Raw genomic sequence first — 23,065 nt, 5'->3', positions numbered from 1 at the left:
ATAGTTATAGTCACCAATGTACACAGTTTTTAAATGTACAAATATATAAATAAATAATTAAATATGTATATATATATATATATATATATATATATATATATATATATATATATATATTTTTTTTTTTTTACATAATAGGTAGTTAAACAACTAGTCGACTAGTAAACTAGGCAACTAGTCAACTAGTAAAAATGACTAGAAGTGAATGCCCGGGCCTAGTGCGTGTGTGTGCGTGCGTGCGTGCGTGCGTGCGTGCGTGCGTGCGTGCGTGCGTGCGTGCGCATGCTACAGTAGCAGACACTTTGTCTAGCTGGAGAGTGTCACTCATGTGACAGTTAATAAATCTGGGCATGGTCTCATCACATGAGGCTCACTGCTATGTGCTGCGTGTTCCATGGGGTTCCCAAATGCAACAAACACACAGAGACATACACACAAAGCCACTATTCAACGCATTGTGAGCTTGTAGATCGGCCATGACCACCGTCCGGCACTCCACGAATACATTTAGCGTACGGCCTAATATGCTCAGTATGAAGTCGAACATTTGGGGCATTTGTGGAGCAAAAGGATGTCTACTATACATACTGTACTGGTGCGCTCGGTGCAGGCCTCCAGGTCTTTGTAGTTCTACTACATACTGGTGTGCTCGGTGCAGGCCTCCAGGTCTTTGTAGTTCTACTACATACTGGTGTGCTCGGTGCAGGCCTCCAGGTCTTTGTAGTTCTACTACATACTGGTGTGCTCGGTGCAGGCCTCCAGGTCTTTGTAGTTCTACTACATACTGGTGTGCTCGGTGCAGGCCTCCAGGTCTTTGTAGTTCTCCGATATATGTCATATGGTTTGTTACATCATGATTGCGGCCGGGATTTCGTTCATCAAATAAAAACACTGAAGGACATTTGGGTCCTTCAGTGTTTTCATTTGAATTATTTCAGCATATTCTAATTCATTGACAGTGAGTAGAGACACAGGAAATAGACCTGAGCCATTCGGTACATGGCGACCACATTGAGACATTGTGATCATAGAATTTTATTATCGAATTCATCTGGATTAGGGTACTGTAGCAACTATCAATCACGGTGTGAGCATGTAGATCCTCTATTTTTGCTATTTTTTTTCTAAACTATTATTTTGTTCAAAATCTATAATATTTCATCATTGATTTAATTGTTTAGTTTGATTAACTGTTTGTCTGTGGCTCCAGATCAAAACTGCTGAGGAAAGAGTTAAAAAACTATGGTCAGCTTGCACGTACATATCCTTACATGATCCATCACTCCGATTTTGCAATAGTGTGCAATAATTCCTCATTTCAAAACAAGTCATCCCTTTTAAAATATGCAATTCAGTCCATTTTTCTCAGCTACTTTTCCACTAACTAGGGGTACTGTATGGTAAATGTTGTGGTTACTGAATTGTTTTAGAGCAATTTCTCTATAAAATGCACTATCATAGCTCTATTGTTTGTTCCCGGGAGTTACTTTAGCCCTACCTGGCATTTGAGTGGCCATGGAGCAACAAAAAGGCATACAGTACATAGTGCTTCTTATTGAATATACTGGCCATGGTGTTTTAGACATGTCTGCTGGTGGTTCTCAAATCTCAACGTTGAAACTTCTATGGTCTTAGGCAGTATATGGATTGCTTTAGGAGCAGTGGGCATTGGGCAGCCATACTTTGTAAGTCAGCTCCAGCTTTAAAAGCGGAAACCCATTAAACGCGGAGACATTTGTAGAATTATCCTCAGGTCTTAATGGGTTAACCCATTTAGGCCTGACGTGCTATTTTTCAATAGCTAAAAGTATAACATAATGCTTAAAACACCAAAATGGGTTCCCGCCCTGAATGGGGGCTGAAAGACCCCACTTGGTCCCCAGTAGGATCCAAAGCCATTACCTTCTGGCTGAGAGGCAACAGTGGTTACAGTGCAAAACGTTGGCCTCAAGATTTCTGGAATTGTGGTGTTATTTTCATAGACCAAGCAAGCAGCTTGTTTTTGCCAAGTCACACTCCAACCAACAGTTTGGAACAATGCTGCTGTTTACAAATTATGCAATCACAGTTAGATTGATACTTGTGAAGTAGTTGTGGTTAAAGCATAATACGATGTATTCTTGGAGGTTATATGGACACAGTTATGTGTCCATGTTGTCAGGCTGAACCACAAGAGTATTTTTTCCCAACCATGAATAATGAAGAGACTGGATGAGATGTGGTATAGTATAGAGGTATAATAGTTGGACATCCTCTCCATGTCTCTCTGCATCATATCCTCTGTGTCATTGTGTGTGTGTGTGTGTGTGTGTGTGTGTGTGTGTGTGTGTGTGTGTGTGTGTGTGTGTGTGTGTGTGTGTGTGTGTGTGTGTGTGTGTGTGTGTGTGTGTGTGTGTGTGTGAGATTATGATTTTTCTCTCTCTCCTGTGGCTTAGTTTCAGTTCGGACATTACCAGACCATATTTTCTATGTTGTCTGTTTGCACATACATACTGTATAATACTGTATACAACACTAAGTCAGGTCAGGTCTAAGCCGTGGAAGCGGTAGTCGTGCTCCGTGCTAAATCTCTTTTTAATCTGATTCTCTCTTGTTTGATATAGCCTACCCACTCTCACTAAACTAATCTGGGAGACGGCTGGCTTGCTTGACTCTCAGGAACAAGCAGCTAAATGTGGCTCAGTCCAGCAGAAATGGGCAGTCTTCTGTCAGCCATGTGCAATAGGTTAGGCCTGGGGGGACTCCCACTTTCTGCTGAGATGACATTCTGAGAAACTCAGTTAAGATAAGACCAGTGGGAACTCCAGCACTCTTTGTATTTTTGCTTTTGTTTAGTCAGATAGTTGGAAAGCCAAGAGGGAGACTGTGGGAGACGCAGGGAAGAAGACTGGTGGGATCTGGATCCTAGATCAGCAGACATACGTGTCTTACATACTTTCTTTCATCAATTACACACCCCATGAAGCCTATTTGGATTTTAGTTTTTGTGTTTATTTATTTAGTTATTTCATTCCTGAGACATTAACCCATTTTGACCTGAGATCAGATTCTAAAAATGTCTTCTACATCCTGACAGTTTTCTGAAAAAGCTATGTTTCTATGTCAGTCATTTTTCAGTCATTTTTCAAAAATAGCAGACCTACAAGCTTACGGTTTGAAGGAAAGGAAGTTCCAGATTGAGGCTTGATTGAGGCCTGATGACTACAAAACATGACGTAACAATATCATCCGCAATTAAAAGAAATATATTAATAAAGAAACTTTGAGCTAATAATAAAACTCCATAGAATTCAAGGTTTCACCGAATGTGTAATTGATAGAAGAAAATAAGTAATGTTTTGGGTGAACTACTCTTTTAACCACTGAAACCCTCCAATACCTGGGAGAAATACAGCAACAATGTTCAAATACAGCAGCAAGATTTGTTAACTCTTTGAGAGTTTCATGGATTTCTATATAGTTTTTAGACTTCTCTATGGCAGAATGGCGTTTTTGAATGATTTATTGAAAATGCTCTGCTGTGAATGTGTGACAACGAAAGACCTTCAGAGAAAGCTTGGCTTGTCTGCTTCCAGGAAAAAAATGAACTGAGTTGATAAAATGTTTAGTTGTGGTGTTGGAAGCCATTTAAAAGAGCCTGCATTTACACTGGGTAGTGTTTCTAGGACAACAAAAAAAGTTATGACCGGTTGAAGTTTTATTTTCTAAATAACTTTTTTTCTGCTGGGCGTACATAGCCATGCAATATCTCATTTTAAAGGGTGAGTTGTCTAGTTCAATTAAAATAAAATAAAAAGTTTCTCACATGTACCACTGTAGATATTTTGCCATGTGAAGAAACAGTTTTGATAAAAAACTCATCCAAGGACATTGTTTTGATATGACTTTGTGCCCATGATATGTATCAAAATATAGACTTGAATGTATACTGTATTATAACAAAAAAATTGGGTTCTTACCATCTACCGTTACAGAGTAAATCACAGTTGAAACTCGCTTAGTCAAACCATAAACCTCAGACTAGTGAACAAAATAGCCATGACAGGTCTAACTCATTGTAAAAGCTTGTCTTTTATTTTTTATGACTAACATAATACAATTATAATAAATATTACAGAAAATAAATAGGCCTACATACAAAACAGTTGTCCCCAAACTCCCCAGTGTCCCCAAACCACTGCATTCCAGTTGTTCTTGACGGTGTGTGTGTGTGTAGGCTAAATTAAAAAAAAACAACAACTGAAATGAATGAATGCATCCGGTTCAGTGTCGGAGAACTCCATCGCAGTCTTGACTCTTCGTCTTCATCATCATCATCATCATCATCCTCCTCATCTGATGCCAGTTCTAAATATATAAAAAATAAACATTTAGCTGTAGTCAGCCCGGCCAATAGCCAGTTGGGGGGGGGGGGGGGACGTAGGCTATCTGACATCATCGTCATCATCATCATCACACGGAGACACACTAAACAATGTACAATCATGATTGTATACAATATACAATGAATGCAATTATCATGCAAGCTCAGACGTCAATGAAACGTCATACAGATCTTATATAATACGCTACTGTTAGCTTCACTCCCCGTCCCCCCTCCGATCCTTGTAGCAACGTCATCATAACCACGCGTTGCTTCAGTAAACGATGCATGTTTGTTCTCCGTCTTTGTAGACAGTAAATAAAAGGAGCGAACATTACTCTAAAGATCAGATCGCCTATAAGGCACGCTACAATATAAAATACTTGTACTGCCATGCGTGCATGCCTGCTACGATACATTTGTACTGCACCAACCAACCGATCGACACCAACCCCCCCTCCAGCCCTTAGCCAGCACCAATGCACCGACCAACACCATTAGCCAGCACCTTCGGTGCTGGCTAATGGCTGGGGGCCATCGTGGTGAGTCATTCTGGCGTCATGATCTGACTAGTAGTAGTAATTATCCAAGCATCTATTTGTAGCGATCATCTTATGATTTCTGATCACTATAGAAGGGCATTTTCTACAATAAGATTACCTCAAAACATTCCGGGTTGATCGTCTTCTTCAATGGTTTCCCGGTATAGCTCATCGGACGACGATGGGGAGACAATGAAAAAAGGAGGGAGGGAGCAGCGAGTCTCGCTGTAAGCACTGGACCAGGGCTACTCCGCCTGGAGAAGGCGACTGGGACGCGTATGGATCAATACTACTACCACAAAACTCGCTCAAATAAATAGTACTGCTTTCAACTTTTTCTGCTAGAAAATCGCTCGGGCGAGACGGCAAACAGGCAAAACAATGATAACTATGAAGACTCCCTCTGCCCCCACTGTTTACAGGGGGTGGGACCAGCTTCCAATGGCAACACGTACACGTGTGTCACGTGACACGGGTTTTCTGGGTAATGTAGTTGGAATATAAGCTCAGGAATTTAAACAGCGCTTCGGAGCATATTAATATGTTTAGATTCATCAAAAACTGTGAAGACGCCAATTGGCGTCATTGATCATTTACGGAATTCTGATGAAGACGCCAATTGGCGTCTTTCATCTTCTAAGGGTTAAGAACTGTTATGCGATAAAAGAAGGTTAAGGTTAGCCAATGGAATACAACAACCCTAAGGACTACTATCTGTATGGAGTAGACCGCTAGGCCTACTGCACATGTAAACAGAGATGCTACATCTTAAATCTAAGGCATTTTTTGTATATGATTTAAATATAGAAAAAATGCCGCTATTTGTTCCAAAGTGACTGCAAAATATGCAATGTGTAACCCATTGCTGGATATGTCCACATTTGTCACTAATTATTCCTTTTTTGTGTGTGATTGATTAATGGGTCTGTGATTTGTCAGTTTAAGGGTTGGCATGTGTTTACCAAAGGGTAAAACAGTATAGTTATTACTAATTAAATTCATTTAAGTAAATAACGTCTTTTCTTACTGGTCAAGAACATTCATTGTTGAAAAATCGGTCGCTAAAGAATTCCTTTCACATAATCTTAATAATCTTTATGTTAGCTGCAACTGGCAACATGGCTGTGGTCATGCCTACAGAGTCGGACATTTGGAAACAGAGGCGCCCAAAAGGAACACAATTATTCTACCTTGAGTTGATATAATATTAAGTATGTAAAGATTTCTAATTATGAATGTTAGCTGGAATTCACAGTTTGTCATATCTCCCCCTGTGACCTTGATGTTTCATTCTTCTACAAGGTTGATGGGTCTTTGTTTCTAACAATTCATCTTGTCCTCTAAATAGCTGATGGGCTTATAGCTGGAGAGAGTATGGGAAATCAATACTTAAAGCCTGAGTCTCTCTTTTCCCTGTTCCGTGCGTGCGTGCGTGCGTGCGTGCGTGCGTGCGTGCGTGCGTGCGTGCGTGCGTGCGTGCGTGCGTGCGCGTGCGTGTGTGTGTGTGTGTGTGTGTGTGTGTGTGACTTTCGCAGTCACTAGATCTCAACCCACTTGAACACCTTTGAGAGATTTTAGCCCAGTCCACCACACCAAAGCAACTAGTTCAAGGTTGAAGTTTATTTAGTGTCCCCGAAGGGCAAATTGTGTTGCAGCGGCATAGACAGACATCAGTACATCAAACAATACAATAAAATTGTTGCAACTTGCGACCAGTTGCAAGACATTTCAGCAGTCTGGACTGACAAGTTGCAGACCGGTGCCATTTGGGGATAAGGGTTGTAATAGTTGCAAGGAGTTGCGTTGGTTGTGACTGTGGACTGGCATTTAGACCAACAAGTTTGACAGCCTCTCTACTACCATCACCAAAACACCAAATGAGTCTTTTGTTAGAATGGTGTTCTTTCCAATACAGTTCCAGAGACTTGTGCAATCTAATCTATGCAGCGTTGAAGCTGTTCTGGCAGCTTGTGTTGTCCCAATACCTCACCAATACCTGTTGGTTTTTAATTTGTCACTGTAAATGTACTGTATGACACAATTGTGATGCAATGATGTAGACTACTGTATATAAACATCACTCACATCACACACTTTTCTTTTTTTTTTGTCATCAAAGTTTTTTAATGATTTTACAATAAAGCATACAAAATACACATGACTTACACAAAAGAAAGAGACAAGAAAAACAAACAAAAAACAAAACAACTAGCAGTCAAAAAACAAAACAATGGACAACATCACATCACACACTCTAAAAATAACAGTAAACATCACACTGACACTAACAATGGACCTGCTAACACTTGGAGTTGGAAGTTGTTTGTCTGTGTGTGTGCATGTTAGTACAGGTTAAGTGTCCACACATGCAAGTATACAACAGTGTGTCTATTCATTGTCTCAGGGCACTAATTGAAATTCAAATGCTGGTATGCAGTAAGATGATATCACATTGCAACATGTGCTGCATACAGGTAGTCCACCAACATTGCCGGTTACTAATAACACAATCGGTGCCAATGTCACACTCTGCCCTCCAAAGTGTTTTAATCTGGTATCTGTAACAGTTGCTGTTCTTCAAGGACTTTAGTCCACAGACAGAGATTCCACATACTGTGGATTCAATCCAGCCCCAATTCACATTCTCTATAAGTCTGTCTGTTTCTCTACTATCATATTGTCATGTGGGCAAAGACCATCTATGTACAGAAAAGGGGAACTAATTGGATCCGTACGGACCCAATAAGTGATAATTAACCCCAAGGACGCTACTGTGTAGGAAACCAGTCGAGCACATTTCTACAGTAAAGAGACGGAGAGGAAGAGCAGGACAAAGCAACATGGACACAGATTGAAATACATTTAGGGGACATTCATCACTACTGTGCCAATCAGACGACGATAACCTTTTCATGGGCACATCTTAAACCTCCACATTGAAATGCTGAGTGAGTCTGACCGTGTGTTTTCTCTTGCAGTCTCGCAGTGTGGATAAGCAGCATGCTGTCATCAACTACGAGGTCGGCAGTGACGAGCACAAAGTCAAAGACCTGGGCAGCCTTAACGGGGTGAGTAATGGATGATAAGGGAGATGGCAGGAGCTCAGGGGGGAAAAGATAGCAGGATGGTGAAAGAATGGAAAGGACACAGAGAAACCATGCGAGAAAAGAAAAGGAATTTGAAGGAGGAACTTTTGTAAAAAAGAGAGATGCAGGGAGAGAGAGAGAGAGAGAGAGAGAGAGAGAGAGAGAGAGAGAGAGAGAGAGAGAGAGAGAGAGAGAGAGAGAGAGAGACACACACACACACACACACACAGAGCAACAGAGAGCGAGAGAGAGAGCAGGTTCACCTCCATAGTGAGGGATGAGATAATGCAAATTGAGGTTAGAGGTTAACTTTTACTTGGCAGTATGTCAATAGGTTAATGAAGATCTGTATCAGGGTCTGGGTCAACTGGAATCCAGATCCAATTAATGTAACAAGCCACAGTAAATTAAGCGCAAAAACAGTTTGCGTCTCGGTACATCATGGCATGATATCAAAGGAAATGGCCGTCCTTTGTTGGATTATGCTATAACGATCAGTCACTCCAGCCTGAAGCATGTTGTTCTATCGTGAGGACATGTGAAGTAATGACATAGCACTCCCTAATGTCGTCGGTCTCTCTCAAAGGCTATGGAAAACTCCACCTGCATAAAACGTGTTTTCTTCTGTGATAGGATTCAGATATAAATTTGCCTTTTGACAAACCTACAGTAGCTACATGTAGTCTATACACATATACAGCAACATGGCTAGTATTATGTGTTTATCTTCAGTGTTGCTTTTAGCCATGTGATCTTTACAGTATAATCACGCTCTGGGGCAGATGTAGCTTTTAAGCGTGTTAAGTCGGCACTTACAGGAAATACAGGAATGTTTTTTTTATATACATGTGTATGTACTGATACTTTGAGTTAAATTAACAATATGGATAGTGCTGTAAATATACTGTATATTAAAACAAATATATATATATATATATATCTAGTGAGCAGAAAGAAAAAAAACAGTTTTGACTCTCAGAATGACCTCTTTATTTAGCTTTTATAGCTATGTTGGTGTGGCTCACCAACGCATGGTGTGAGTCATCTGTTCCGCAAATCTGCTGATGGCATTTCAGTAGCTCACTATCCAGCTTAATGTTTTCTTATTTGTCCAAATGAATTAAAGAATACACATGTATTCTTCTTTCCAATGTTAGCCTGGGGAAGGGGTTACAGTGACAGGGGAATTCAACACACGTGCAGTCGTGCACACACATACACATACACATACGCACACCATACGCGTACACACACATAATCACATTGGCCTTGTACAATGACACACAATAATGTGAAAAGCTGTTTGTGTTGGTGTAGTTATTTTTTTCTGACTTGAGTAAAAGTACCAGTATGGCCTCAAAATACACTTGAAGTACCAAAAGTAAATGTACTAATTACACAGAATGGCCCATTTCACAAGTTCAATATGTATATAAATCTTTTGAAAATAGCAGATCTACAAGCTCACAACACGCCGTATCGAGACACGTTGTAGATTAATCAAAATCTACAAAGTACTTAGTAACAAAAGTTTTCAAATGATTGTAGTGGTGTAAAAGTAAAGATACCTCAAATGTGTTACTTAAGTACAATACTTGAGTACATGTACTTTCCACCACAGGATTGAGAGCTCTGAAAACAGGATGCAGACATCGCATTTTTTGAAGCCACGTGGCATGACTCATGCAGTCAAAAGCAGCCTCAGCGCTCAGTCATACTCATAGCCCGCTAGCCTAGCTTAGACATTATATCCCAGATCCTCTCCTGCATCAGACAGGAAGCCAAGGGTCAAAGCCACTTCCTGCCATGTCATAACTAATTGGCTCGAATCCCTTATTCTGTGGTGGTGAGTGACAGCATCCATACTGACATGATGCTCTCTCTCTCTCTCTTGCTGATTCAGTGGATGTGAGGTGTGAAGTGTGAAATGACTTAACAAGCCTTGCAAGTACTGAAAAGGTCCCTTTTTTCTGGGGGGCTACAAGGTTGCGATTTCATTTAACCCATTTTGACATGAGGACGATTCTACAAATGCCTTCTAAATCCTGACAGTTTTCTGAAAAACCCTATGTTTCTATGTCAGTCGTTCTCAAACATTTTCTTGTAAAGGACTCCCAAAAATATATGAAATTGGCCGCCGACCCCCATCTGAAAATATGTTGTTCCAGGGACCCCCCCAGAAGCAAAGACTTTAGTTAAAAACGTTCGCTCTGAAAGAATATATTGAAACATTTGGGCCACATTTTCACGATTTTTCAAAAATAGCAGACCTACAAGCTTGCTCATAGTGCGGCACTCGGTGCCGCGCTATGAGCTTGTAGATCTGCTATTTTTCAATAGCTAAAGTATAACATAATGCTTAAAATACAAACAGGGGTTCCCGCCCAAAATGGATTAAGCAAAGGAGGAGGGGAAAGTTGTTCTACGACCACCTCAAGCTTAGGTGTGATTGAATTTCTGCTGCGGGCCTAATGAAACATGATCTATGTGTTCAGGTCATGCTGCATGGGTTGAAGGAGGAGAGCAGGAGGGAGAGTGAGAAAGAAGGGGGGGAAGAGAAAGGGAGAACTTCAGGGAGGAAGAGAGAGAGAGAGTGAGAGTGTGTGTGACAGTCAGAAGTGTGGGTGATGATAGAGATTGCATGGAGAGGGTGAAGGAGAGGTAAGCTCTGTCACTGTCAGGTCAGTGTCCTCGGCTGTACAGACCACCTGACACCTTCCCCAGGAGGCGTCAGGCAGCGTCAGCTGACTCAACTGGCCATCTACAGGCCGGTGCTCAAACAGGACCAACCTGACAGCATGGCATTTCCAGTTAACTCCGGGCTGATTTGTCACTCATTTGTCATGTTAGGCCTAAGTTAAGTAAACAGTAGGCTATACATGTTACTCATTATGAGTTATTACATGGTCTTCAGTATGGCTGCAACTATCAATTATTTTCGTAGTAATAATTATTTTGGTTACTTTTTTGATTCATCGAATAATCCTGGTGAAATGTTGGTTTGCCTTGATGTAATTAAAGTAACTTTAGTTGATTTTAGAGGGAGACATTTTTGGTTTGTCCATGAATGCTTTGGAGATGTGAAATATTTACAGAATTCAAATTATAGTTTTGACTTTTATTCATTTTTAATACACTGTCAGTAATGGGTAATGTTTTGTTTTGATCTACTTTAACAGCCCATTAACAAAGCATTTGAATAATGTGGGAGAAAACACATCTATGTGAGACTAGTTTTTTACCTTAATTTAGCTGGTATATGCATATCCCAAATAAAGTAAAATACAACAAATATTAAATGTTCAAATATAATCATAGAATGTCCCCTGCATGTTATCAGGATAGAATAATGTCAATTAAATTCCTGCTGGATAATTGATGTTGCTGATGAATAATTAGCATTTTGTATGTTTGTATCTCCTTGTGCAGACCTTTGTAAATGATGTCCGTATCCAGGAGCAGATGTACATCACTCTCAAACTGGAGGACAAGCTGAGGTTTGGATATGATATCCTTTCAACTGGTTTGGACTACAAATGATCCACGTATAGGTTTTAGTATTTCCAGGAATTTCCAAAATTCCAAAATTGGTAACAGAGACACGAGGTAAATTCAAATACTCCGTACCTCCTACTATTGAATAAAAATGTCCTTCGGTCCTTCATTTTCTCCTGCAGTGGGTTGACTAATCGATCTCAAATTGGCCATTTTCTGTGAACTCTCACTCAATTAACACTGCTGTGGGTGGAGTTGTGGGAGTGACTCACTCATGAGAGCAGTGCCAGGGTTAATTGATTGGCAGGTGTTTTCCAATTGTCTAATTGTGTAGAATTCTCAACAGACCCGAAAATTAAGGCCCGACCCTACCTGGGCCCTAACTGGGCCCTACCTGGGCCCTAACTGGCTACGCCCTACCTGGTCCGAAAACGTAAACGCCTCAGGGCGTCTTACTGGTATACCTTAGAGGAGTTGTGTGGAAATAATACAAAAGTCCCCCCCCTTCTGTTCAGCCTAGAACTGGAGGTCTAGAACTTGGGGTCATGTGATCAGTGAAATCACGTCGGTGTACTCTTTGACTTGCAGAATACACCGACATGATGTCACTTGGCTTACTACTGCCAGAGCCTTCTGTAGAGTTGCATCAATTAGGGGGCAGAAACAGCGCCTCGAAATAATGACAAACTGTTCAGGTCTTCGTCACTATTCGCCAATAGAAGGCTCTCTAGAAGACTGGCAGGCCCGATGAAGTGCACACTGCACAGATGTGACGCAACTCTCCTTATATGGCTCTGGCTACTGCTAAGAGCAAGTTTCAAGAGTCATTGATGGTGAATTTGAATCAGCTGTGTGGAGGGAGATCTTCTCTAGGTAGACTATTATGACCCTTTTTGATTTCTGCCAGGTTGTGTTCCCCCATCCCATCCCCCACATTATTGTTGACTGGCATGGATCACTCAAATTAATTGAATGTCTGACAACAGTGGTGTTAGCATTATGTTATACTTTAGCTATTGAAAAATAGCAGATCTACAAGCTCATAGCGCGGCACCGAGTGCCGCGCTACGAGCTTGTAGGTCTGCTATTTTTGAAAAATCAAAGAACGACTGACATAGAAACATAGCTTCTTCAGAAAACTGTCATTTTCAAACAGACATTTTTAGAATCTGATCTCAGGTCAAAATGGGTTAACATCTCAGTCATCATGGGATACTAGAAACATGGATGCTGTTTCTGGGCAGAGTGGCTCAGACATGTAGTCACACAATGCTAGCGACAATATACCAGCAGAGAAAGAGAGAGCTGTTCTGGTGGTGCAAAGTTATAGAGCACTTTGATTTAAATGCATAGCATGCAGCACACCCAGCCAGGCTGTGCTACACATAATAACCTATATAGACTTGGGTGCACCAATGTGGATGTGTGTGCGGTCAATAAAGCACAGCATTACCAGCAGGTCAGACTACTTTAATGGTCTTCTTTCAGGTCTCCCCCAGACAGCCTTGGCCCATTTAGAAAGTAGCTTCCAGAGTTGTAATAAGGTCTAAATCCCAGATGTTTTAATCTATGTATTTATACAGTTATAGGCTAGCTCATTGTGGACATGTCCCTTTCACATTACGGTACATTCTGAGACCAAAATCACTCAAATGATTTAAGGCTAAAATACATCTCTGACTCGGTTTACTAGTCTACTAACTGTTCCCTGAGTTAAAAACATGGTGAGCTGGAATTAGATTTCAGAGGATCCCAAGACTTGCCCCAACTCTGACTAAATCCAATCTAAAACCTTTTATGTTCTCCCTGCCTTTTATTACATTTTGCACTTTGGCCTTTGTTCTTTTTGTGCACTTTAATTTCTCTATTCGTTTCTCCTTAAATTAAATGTTATGCTTTATTTATAGCGAAGCACTTTGAATTGCCTTTGTGAATGAAAAGAGCTATAGAAATGTTGCCTTGCCATGTCCATAATATTAAAAAGGCATACTGAATAATACTTAAATTAAGTTTACCTTTCAGCTTGTCCTGAGCTCATAAGTTTTCGGTCTTCAGTGCTCTCTGCTTGCGGCCTCCACATGTTGTGTGGGAAGGCAGGTTGTGCCTTCACGGTCTTGGAAGCATTGTCCCCCGCCGTTGAGGCCACGGATCAGGGCTGATCTCAGATGGCTGATCTTAAGTCGCGCCTGCGTGGGTGGCTGCTCGCTCACGTTTGTGTTTGTGTGCGTGTAGCAGTTTCCCTTGTTGTTTCCAGTATTTCCTTGACCTGCCCGTCTCACATACCAACCTGTTCACTGTGGTCAGAGGAGAGCTCACTGTACCTGAGGAGGCTCTCAAGGTAAACACGCACGCACGCACGCACGCACGCACGCACGCACGCACGCACGCACGCACGCACGCACGCACACACACACACACACACACACACACACGTTTCTAATTAACATTGTATATAAACATATTTGTAGAACATTATGATTATGCTTATAATGACCTATAAATATGGACATGGCCTTTATAATTTTCTTTCCCTCTGTATCCACATTTCACTCTCTCCCCACTACCTCCCTCAACCATCTATCCTTCTCATCCAGCATGAGAAGTTCACCAGCGGTCTCCAGCTTAGCAAGAAGCCCTCTAATGGTGAAACCACCCCCAAATCTCCCATCAAGACCCCCACAAAAGTACTCAAGACACCCGGTGGTGGCAGCCCAAAGTTGGGGGAGGGCAGGACAGCAGATGGTGTCGCCTCCCTGGCCGAACCACCAGCTAAAACCCCTGACATGCTCAAAGGAGATGATAAGACAGCAGGTGAGAGAGCGTGGCTATTAGTATGAATGTGTTATTGTATATTGTTTTAGCTGTTTACGTGCTTTTTAAAATGTGTATAATTGCCTGTGTAGTTCAAATATCATAGAAATTCTATTGATTTGTGGAGATTATCTTATTTAATTAGCTTATTTTCTTAATTTAACCCTCACAACAATTAAAACTAGGCAACCCTGATATTTTTGGGGGCTTTTCTGCTTTTATTTGAGAGTGACAAAGTAAGCTGACAGGAAATTGGTGGAGATGTGGAGTGACACGCAGCAAAGGTCGTCGGGATCGGGAGTCGAACCTGCGACACGCTGTCAGGCTGGATTGGCAGCCTAGGTGCCCGGACCACTAGGCCGGCCCGGGCCAAAGCTGGTTACTTTTAACAGTCAATTGAGATGTACAGTAGTACTGTATTGCCCAACCACAACATGTGTTGAGATAATGTGTGGCGTGCACTCTTTTATAAAGGCATGTCAACTTTCTTTGGGTTACTTGATAGGCCATTTGATTTGAATGAACCAGCCCAGTAGAATATGAGATGCCTGTGGCTGTGGAATAATGCAGAAGCATACACTTCCATGCTATGGCCTCTGCAGAGCAGAAAATGGGACATTGGTGGCTGTTTGCAACAGCGAAAGAGAGTGATTCATGCGTGTTTGAACAATGAGTCAACCACTCAGTTGTCAGTTGTCCACATTCATTATTGTGGAAAGAACATCCTTTGTAAATGTGACATTGGAAACCATGGCAGTGCTAATTTCAGGTTGGTCTCTCTATAGAGAGACAGGATAGTGAGGGCAGAGTGGAGACATACAAAATGCAACACATTCTGTATGTGATGCTGGTTGATCAAATGTACACCTCGCTTGTTACACATGTTCCCTGTTTTAAGTAGGCTACGTAGTACACAGCAACATTTTATACCAAAGTAAATCTCTTCAACATAGACTAGACTCACTAGACTCGAGCATCGTAATACAAACACAACATGTCTTGTCAGTACAGTAGACTGGACACAGGACAGTAAAACATTACTATTAATCCTTGTGGGCTTCTACCCCAGCCCAGTAGGGGGCGGTAGATGTGGCTTTCAGTTTCAACCACCGAGCTGGAGACTCAAAGGCTACTGCTCCGTGCTCATACAGGCAGGTATTTGACAGAATGAACCTGCTGTCCCAGTGATAAGTATTCAGTTGTTGGAAGGTTATGATCAAAACTAGGGCACGGGTCCTAGCAGGGGGTCTGGTCTACGCTCTAGATGTTGAGACAGGGTCGCATGGGGTGTGTCTGTTTTTACAGCTTAGCCCAGAGCACTTTTATTAGGGTCGGAGTGCCCAGACTGCCCACCCACTGCATGGCATTAAATCCATATGCCACACCATGCTACTTTGCTTTTAAAGCAAGGACACATGTGCGCAAGGACACACACACACGCGCGCGCACACGCACGCACGCACGCGCGCACACACACACACACACACACACAGAGAGAGAGAGTATGGTATAGAGCACCGTACCATCTACAAGTATAATGACAGCTTGCCCATGCTTCTACAGTAATAATGATCCTTTAGCGTTGCTAGTGCTACTGTAAAACCAGGGCAAACCACATCCTCTATAACAGCTCGCACTAAATACATCCATTTTGTAACTTTATATATAGGCCTGCCATCTATAGTTACAGTAGGAGCAGTGCATGTATCATTATCTGCTTTGAGAGGACTGGACCCACGTTGCACAGTTGAAGCCGTGGCATTCAAAATGAAATATGTGGCAAAGTGTGCAGCTGGGGAATAATATGATATCCTTCCTGGGATATTATGGAATTCATTCTGTGTGTGAAACATATCCATTTGAGTCGAGGAAAAAAGACAGAGGGTGTGTGTGTGTGTGTGTATGTGTGTGTGCGTATGTGTGTGTGTGTGTGTGTGCGCGTGTGTGTGTGTGTGTGTGTGTGTGTGTGTGTGTGTGTGTGTGTGTGTGTGTGTGTGTGAGTGTGTGTGTGTGTGTGTGTGTGTGTGTGTGTGTGTGTGTGTGTGTGTGTGCGTATGTGTGTGGGTGTGTGTGTGTGCGCGTGTGTGTGTGTGACTGTGTGTGTGTGTGTGCATGCGTGTGTGTGTGTGCGTGTGCGTGTGTGTGCATGTGAGCCTGTGTGTGTGTGTGTGCCTCCATCCTGTAGTAGGCTAACATCCTGTAAATAGGTCAGTGGTGCAGTTGAAGCCAACCAGACCAGAACTCCCAGAAAAGGGAATGAACACACACCAACACACACACACACACACACACACACACACACACACACACACACACACACACACACACACACACACACACACACACACACACACACACACACACACACACACACACACATACATAGAAACACACACTCATATGCATACAGTTTGTATAGTAGGCTATAATAACCAGTAAGACGCCCTGAGGGCGAGAATCGACCTTGCCCATCCGCCTGGGTGACGGCAGACTGCTGGGCGAGCGCTGGCGCTTTTGTCATGGGGGGTCAGATCAACATATGGAATGAATTCTGTACTGGCCATATATGGAGCGTCTCTTGAGTGTACAGGGTTTGATGAGGACAGATCAACATATGGAATGTCAGAACAGGTTAGCTCCATATATGGAGATCTAAGGGTGGCAGCGGGGGCAGTGTCTTGAGTGTACAGGCTTTGACGACGGCCCAGGTAGGACCGGGCCTTCATTTTCGGGCCTGTTGAGAACTAGTTTTCGCTGGCTGCCGGGCGCGGCTGCACTAATAACTTTGGGGCGGACCCGTCTAGAGGTTGAATGGACAGGCATCAGTCAAAAGGGAGACATCGAAGAGGAAGGACGGGTGGGGAAGGATCAACATATGGAATGTCAGAACATGTCAGCTCCTTATATGGAGATTTTAAGGGTTTAAATTTAAAGTTTGAGGTCAGATGTATATAGTTGCTGGCCGGCTCCATATATGCAGATCTAGGTGATGATCCAGTCTTCTCCATGTATGGCTATCCAGGGTTTGATGAGGTCAGTGTCGTGATCTTCATATATGGAAACGGCATAATATATGCAGGCGTGTCAGGAGGCTTGACAGACTGATGGCCATATATGGTGGCGTGACAGATCGACTGACAGGTTTTGCAGGTTTTCATAGTAATCTGCGACCTACAGTACAGTCGCAATTATACATTCTTAGAATGGACTGTCTGTGTGGATGGTAACAGTAAAAGCAATGCAAACACAAATTACATGCAATGTATAATTTGTCAACAAAGTAATTTGTGTTCTCTGTGTGTGTGTGTGTGTGTGTGTGTGTGTGTGTGTGTGTGTGTGTGTGTGTGTGTGTGTGTGTGTGTGTGTGCGTGTGTGCGTGTGCGTGTGTGCGTGCGTGCGTGCGTGCGTGTCAGCGGACATAGCGATGCACCGCGGGACGCCCCTGTACGGTCAGCCGTCCTGGTGGGGGGACGGAGATGCGGACGATGAGAACTCCTTCAAACAGGAAACCAAGACGTCCAGCAAAAAACACGACGGCTCTGCAGCAGGTAGGAGACGGTTTCAAACAGTCAGTGCTCTAACCCAACCTGGATAGACGGTGAAATCGTCAAATGTTGTTAAAACATTTATTTTAACTCTTAACAGTGTATAAATGTAACCCGTAATGTGTGCCAAATTGATACAATTTAAAACTGAGGATTTGAATGTGTTCCAACAAGGCTATTGGAAGAAGGAACAGTCATATACGGTCATTGTCACCGCTCGCACGCTCAGTATGTGCTCTCGCTGACTCTGCTCTTTAGATAGGCCTCGGTATAATGCACACATTGAGAAGTTAAAGATGAGGAAACAACATGTGATAGTTCTTCTTTTGATTTGCTGAAACCTTTTTGTGACAAAGGTCACAGTAAGTCAGCTCGCACTGGTTTCAATAGAATTGGCTCCACTTCTGGCTCCCAGTGCCAACACCCTTTGCTCCTGTCCTTCTGTATAGCCTATTTGAAAAGACAAGTGAGTACAATTTACAATTTCCAGAACGACTTATGGTAATACATCAGCTTTCACTGCCAATCAAATATTTTAGTATATATATTTTTCCTAATTTTTGTTTTCTTTTGAAATGTCTTCTGCTGTATATTTGGTTTGTTGTTGTAAAGCACTTTGTAATGCAAATTTGAAAGGTGCTATATAATTTTTCTTATAAATAAAAGTTTTATTATTATTATTATCAAATACATAGAAATAGTCATCAATTAAGGATCTTAACCCATTCTGGTCGAGAACCCCTTTTGGTGTTTTAAGCATTATAATATTAGCATTATCATAGCGTGCCACCGAGTGGCGTGCTACGAGCTTGTAGGTCTGCTACGTTTTTAACTCGTTTTTAACTCAAATATTTGCCTAAATGGGATAAGCAACCCAAGAACCTATCAACCGTCTAACAGTGGAATATCAGTACAATGAACATACGTACAGTATGTACAGTATGTACAGTATGCGTCTCCACACAGTGCTATGTGACACAGTAGACCACATTAGAGTTGTATTTTCACTAAGCAGTGAAACGAAGCTTGGATCTTAAAGCCGTCTAGCTTAGTTTATCTGCTCTTGTTTGTGCTGCTGGGGTCAATGACCAGACGGACTCTGTGTTTATTTGTGCTTGCCTGCGTGCGTGCGTGTGTATGTATGTATGCGCTTGCAGTGTGTGTGTGTGTGTGTGTGTGTGTGGGTGTGTGTGTGTGTGTGTGTGTGTGTGTGTGTGTGTGTGTGAAATGCTTGTATGACAGTGTACTCTGTCCACGTGCAGACAAAGGTTATTTTGTGTTTGTATGTGCCTACTGTATGTGTGTGTGTGCGTGTCTATCTATATGTTTGTGCACACAAAGGATATTGTGTGTGTGTGTGTGTGTGTGTGTGTGTGTGTGTGTGTGTGTGTGTGTGTGTGTGTGTGTGTGTGTGTGTGTGTGTGTGTGTGTGTGTGTGTGTGTGTGTGTGTGTGTGTGTGTGTGTGTGTGTGTGTGATGTAACACGCGCGCGTGCGTGTGTGTGGTGTGGTGTGGTGTGTGTGTGCATGCGTGTGTGCGTGCGTGCGTGTGTGCGTGTGCATGCGTTCGTGCGTGCGTGTGTGTGTTGTGACTGTGGCTCTGTGTGATCCCATTAACTATCAGTGGGGGTGCTGTGCAGGAATAACGGGATTAGAGATCAGGCAGAATTGCAGCTGGACCGTAATATGGCACATTCAGTGGCAGGCTGGTCTGGTCTGGTCTAGTCAGGGATGGATGGATGGATGGATTGATGGGGGAGGTAGACCACAGACAACCAAAAACACCAGGCTGACGCTTTCTCCAAATCTGTTTCAGTCTGGGATGAACACACACGCAGCATTTATGGATTCATCTCCCTCTGTGTTCAACCTTTTTTAACCAGGCAGACGGTCGTGCTAGTTTTTGAATGCTGGACACATTATGAGTTATAATTTAGCACAGTTTCTCTGTGTTGACCCATGTTGTGACACGGGCGGTGGATTGCTTGCTGGCGCTGTGACATCAACAACATATTTGGCAATGTTTGTGAGATTGAATTAGAGTGACATTGTTAATTTGTAGTACGTTCAGGTGTAACTGCCCCAGTTGACTCAAAACCGTGGCTAATTTGTTCAAATGGGGTTGAGAACTTCGGCAATAGAAGTGGGTGAGTACTACATAGTTGGTGTTTGTCGACTTATGTACAGTAGGAACCTTGGCATTCGGTGATATCGCAGCATGTCCACATGTTTGTGACATAGGTCTAATAATATCAAAATAAGTTCTTGTTCTGCTTGTTTTTGTTTTGCATGCATCTGCCTTAACAAATGGCTTAAAAAGAAGGCAAGTGGTAGAGAAAGAGCGGTTCAACTGGCAGAAAAGCCTTTGTGTGTGTGTGTATGTGCTTACACGCATGCGTGTGTATGTTTTAAGTGCATCCCTCTCCCCTTCCCAGTGAATAGGCTGTTGTTGGACCCCTCCACCCCCCCTCTCTGTATTGTCACTCAAGCCTATTGGGTTACACCCCCCCCCCCACCTCACACACAGATACACATGAACACACAGCACTCACACTGTCTAGTGTCTACTACTCTCTCTGCAGCGGAAGAGTCATTAGCCTCTTTAGTAAGTACCACTATAAATTCCCTGTTTAATAATTGTACTAATTGAACTGTTTTAGGGGCTTTAGTTTGATGTAAAATGACAGTGAAGTGGGTTTCACTCATATCAACGTATTTTTTTGTTTGCTCGTCTACCTGTGGCCCCTCGAGACAATATGTTAATTCATTCACCGGGTTAGTTCTCTTAAGCTTTGTACTTAATGTAATGTCACAATGTGAGACAAGTCATTGGTTGCATAAGCAAGATGTGCCTGTAACCCTGTATGATGTTGTTTGATATTCAAACAGTTAACACTGAAGCCGTACAGTATGTGGTCTGTAGCATACTGACTGTATGGTCCTGCATCATGCATTGTCATTAATTATGTAATACTATAACTAGTTTCACTGCTTGTTCTTCTCACGGGCTATGCGTTGCCTTCTTAGCTACTTGGCACTGACGTTTATCCTGTTCATTGTTGACTAGAGTTCATGCCACTTAACCAATCTTGCACTTCATGCTGGGTAAGGGGGTACACTTTAATGCTGACTAGGGATGCACCGAAAGGGAAATTCTTGGCCGAAACCGAATAACGAATATAGGAAACAGTTGGCCGAAAACCGAATATCCGAATATGATTAATATTATATATTTTTTTTCCTACCATTGCTGTCATGGCCGTAGCTTAAAGCTACCTGTTTTATGGCAAAATAAATGGTTATGGCAAAACTTAACTTAAATAATAATCACTATTATGGGTCCATAAAACATTTATTATTATTTCTTTTATAATTTTTATCCCACGATTTTGTAACCCATTTTTCACCCCTGTGTCAATTATCTAATGTGATCCTGGGCTCTACACACCCTCCGCCAACCTAGTCCCCATATATGGGGGACATGGGGAGAGCAACGGACTTGAACTCATGCTTCCTTCATGCCTGAGTGTCCATGTTGCTCCTTTACGCCTGACAGGGGGGAGTTCCCCTGGTTGGACGTAGCGCGTGGAAGGAACACGTTATTCCAACCAGTTCCTTTCCCCTCCAGTTTAGAGACCAGGATTTATTCAGCTCTTTTGAATGCATTAATTGCATACACTATTCGGTGATATATTTTCTGCCTATTCGGGCCGAAATTGAATAGGCCGGAAATTAATTTTTAGACATTTTCTGCCTAATATTTTCTGTGGCCGAATATTCGGTGCATCACTAATGCTGACATAGTGCAGAAACATAAAGAGAGGTGCTTATGCAAAGTAATTGTATTATATTGAAACATTTTAAGGCATTCGTGAGTCATGACATACCTTTGCGGGAAACAGTACTATATGTCACATACAGTAGCTGTATTTCGACCGTGTTCTTCCCAGACATATCATATGATTCATAGTAACGTCAGTGGAAGTTGTTACAGGAACGGTGTATTGCATTATCAGAAATAGGAACTGCCTCTTCAAAATGTAGCCAGTTAAGGGAAGAAATTATGAGTATATGTAGAATTTTAGTATTTTTACTCTATCGAGAATAGAAAATACATAGGATATGATCTATTGTTATTAATATAATAGGTATTATTACTATTACTTTTTAAATTACTTTTCAAATATGAAAGTGATAAATGATTTGTGTCGTACAGTGTGCAGTCTGTTACATTCATTTCAGTCCTTGAGCCTCACTAGCAATACATTTAATTTAATTTATTTTGCCTTTGTTCACAACCGTGTTGTAAATCTTCACAAACTTGCAGAGTGGCTTCGGCTGGCGAGAGGACGCTTATCATGTTTCAAACATGAGTCCAAAGAGACGTTTTAGAACAGCGTCATCAGCTCAGCAGATCTATAACATTGAAGTGAGGATGAGCACGAGTCTTAATTCTGAGTCACTCAGAGTCAGTTTCCGGCAAGATCCTGCGAAGGTCACAGTTTCCATTAACATTATTATGAGCAAAATGTCAGTCTCTTTGCACATAAAGAAAAGGTGCCAATATCCCGCTGACTTCTATGCAGTGTTCAGTTTCTTTTTGTTTAGTGATTCTTTTCACCTGTATGCCTCACGTGTCTTGATGCCTCACGTGTTTTGTCCCCCTAAATGTGAGCAGCTGGTTCCTCTAATTTCTAAACAGTATCATTTATCAAGTGCTGGTTCCACAGAGGCCCTGTTTTGTTAACGAGAACAGATGAGAGAATAAATGGTCCATATTGTTTATTAGCAAAATGCCCAGAGCAGATTTTAGACTGCTGCAATGACTGACTGCATGCGTGTGTGGCGTGCGTGTGTACGTTTAGATGCTTGTGTATAGTTGTATACACGCTAGTGTGCATTAGCGTGTTTTTGGCTATTTATGATGGAAAGAAATAGAACGAGATACACAATGGTCATGTGTTTTGTTTAGATTGGTGTCCACTGCCATTCAAATTGAGACATTCATTTTGAAAAATGGCGAGACAGTCTCAAAGGAGACACTGATTAAATTGGCCTATATGGGGCCCGAGCTTGACCTTTAACCTTTACGTTTAGATAATGACCCCCATTGTCCCGCTCTCCCAGTGACATTGAGATCTTAATAAGCTAATGACTCCTTCATGGAATGTCCTACATGTCCTACATGTCCTACATCCTACATTACAAACCCTCCCGCGCACTC

At 42.1% G+C, this 23,065-nt stretch overlaps 1 protein-coding gene across 1 annotated transcript in view; it reads left to right on the top strand.

Moving 5' to 3' along the window:
• Positions 1 to 23,065, top strand: part of cep170aa (centrosomal protein 170Aa) — a 73,544-nt gene that overhangs the window by 16,695 nt on the left and 33,784 nt on the right. The window contains exons 4-8 of the mRNA XM_079513061.1: positions 7,884 to 7,973; positions 11,421 to 11,502; positions 13,769 to 13,824; positions 14,081 to 14,297; positions 17,711 to 17,845. Of these exons, the coding sequence (XP_079369187.1) occupies positions 7,884 to 7,973; positions 11,421 to 11,502; positions 13,769 to 13,824; positions 14,081 to 14,297; positions 17,711 to 17,845 (580 nt within the window). The remainder of the gene's footprint in view (positions 1 to 7,883; positions 7,974 to 11,420; positions 11,503 to 13,768; positions 13,825 to 14,080; positions 14,298 to 17,710; positions 17,846 to 23,065) is intronic.

Source organism: Electrona antarctica (genome assembly GCF_951216825.1).
Source record: "Electrona antarctica genome assembly, chromosome: 10".
In the NCBI taxonomy this organism is placed as follows: Eukaryota; Metazoa; Chordata; class Actinopteri; order Myctophiformes; family Myctophidae; genus Electrona; species Electrona antarctica.
Note: the sequence above shows the minus strand (reverse complement) of the source record. Positions and strands in the feature narration are given on the sequence as shown.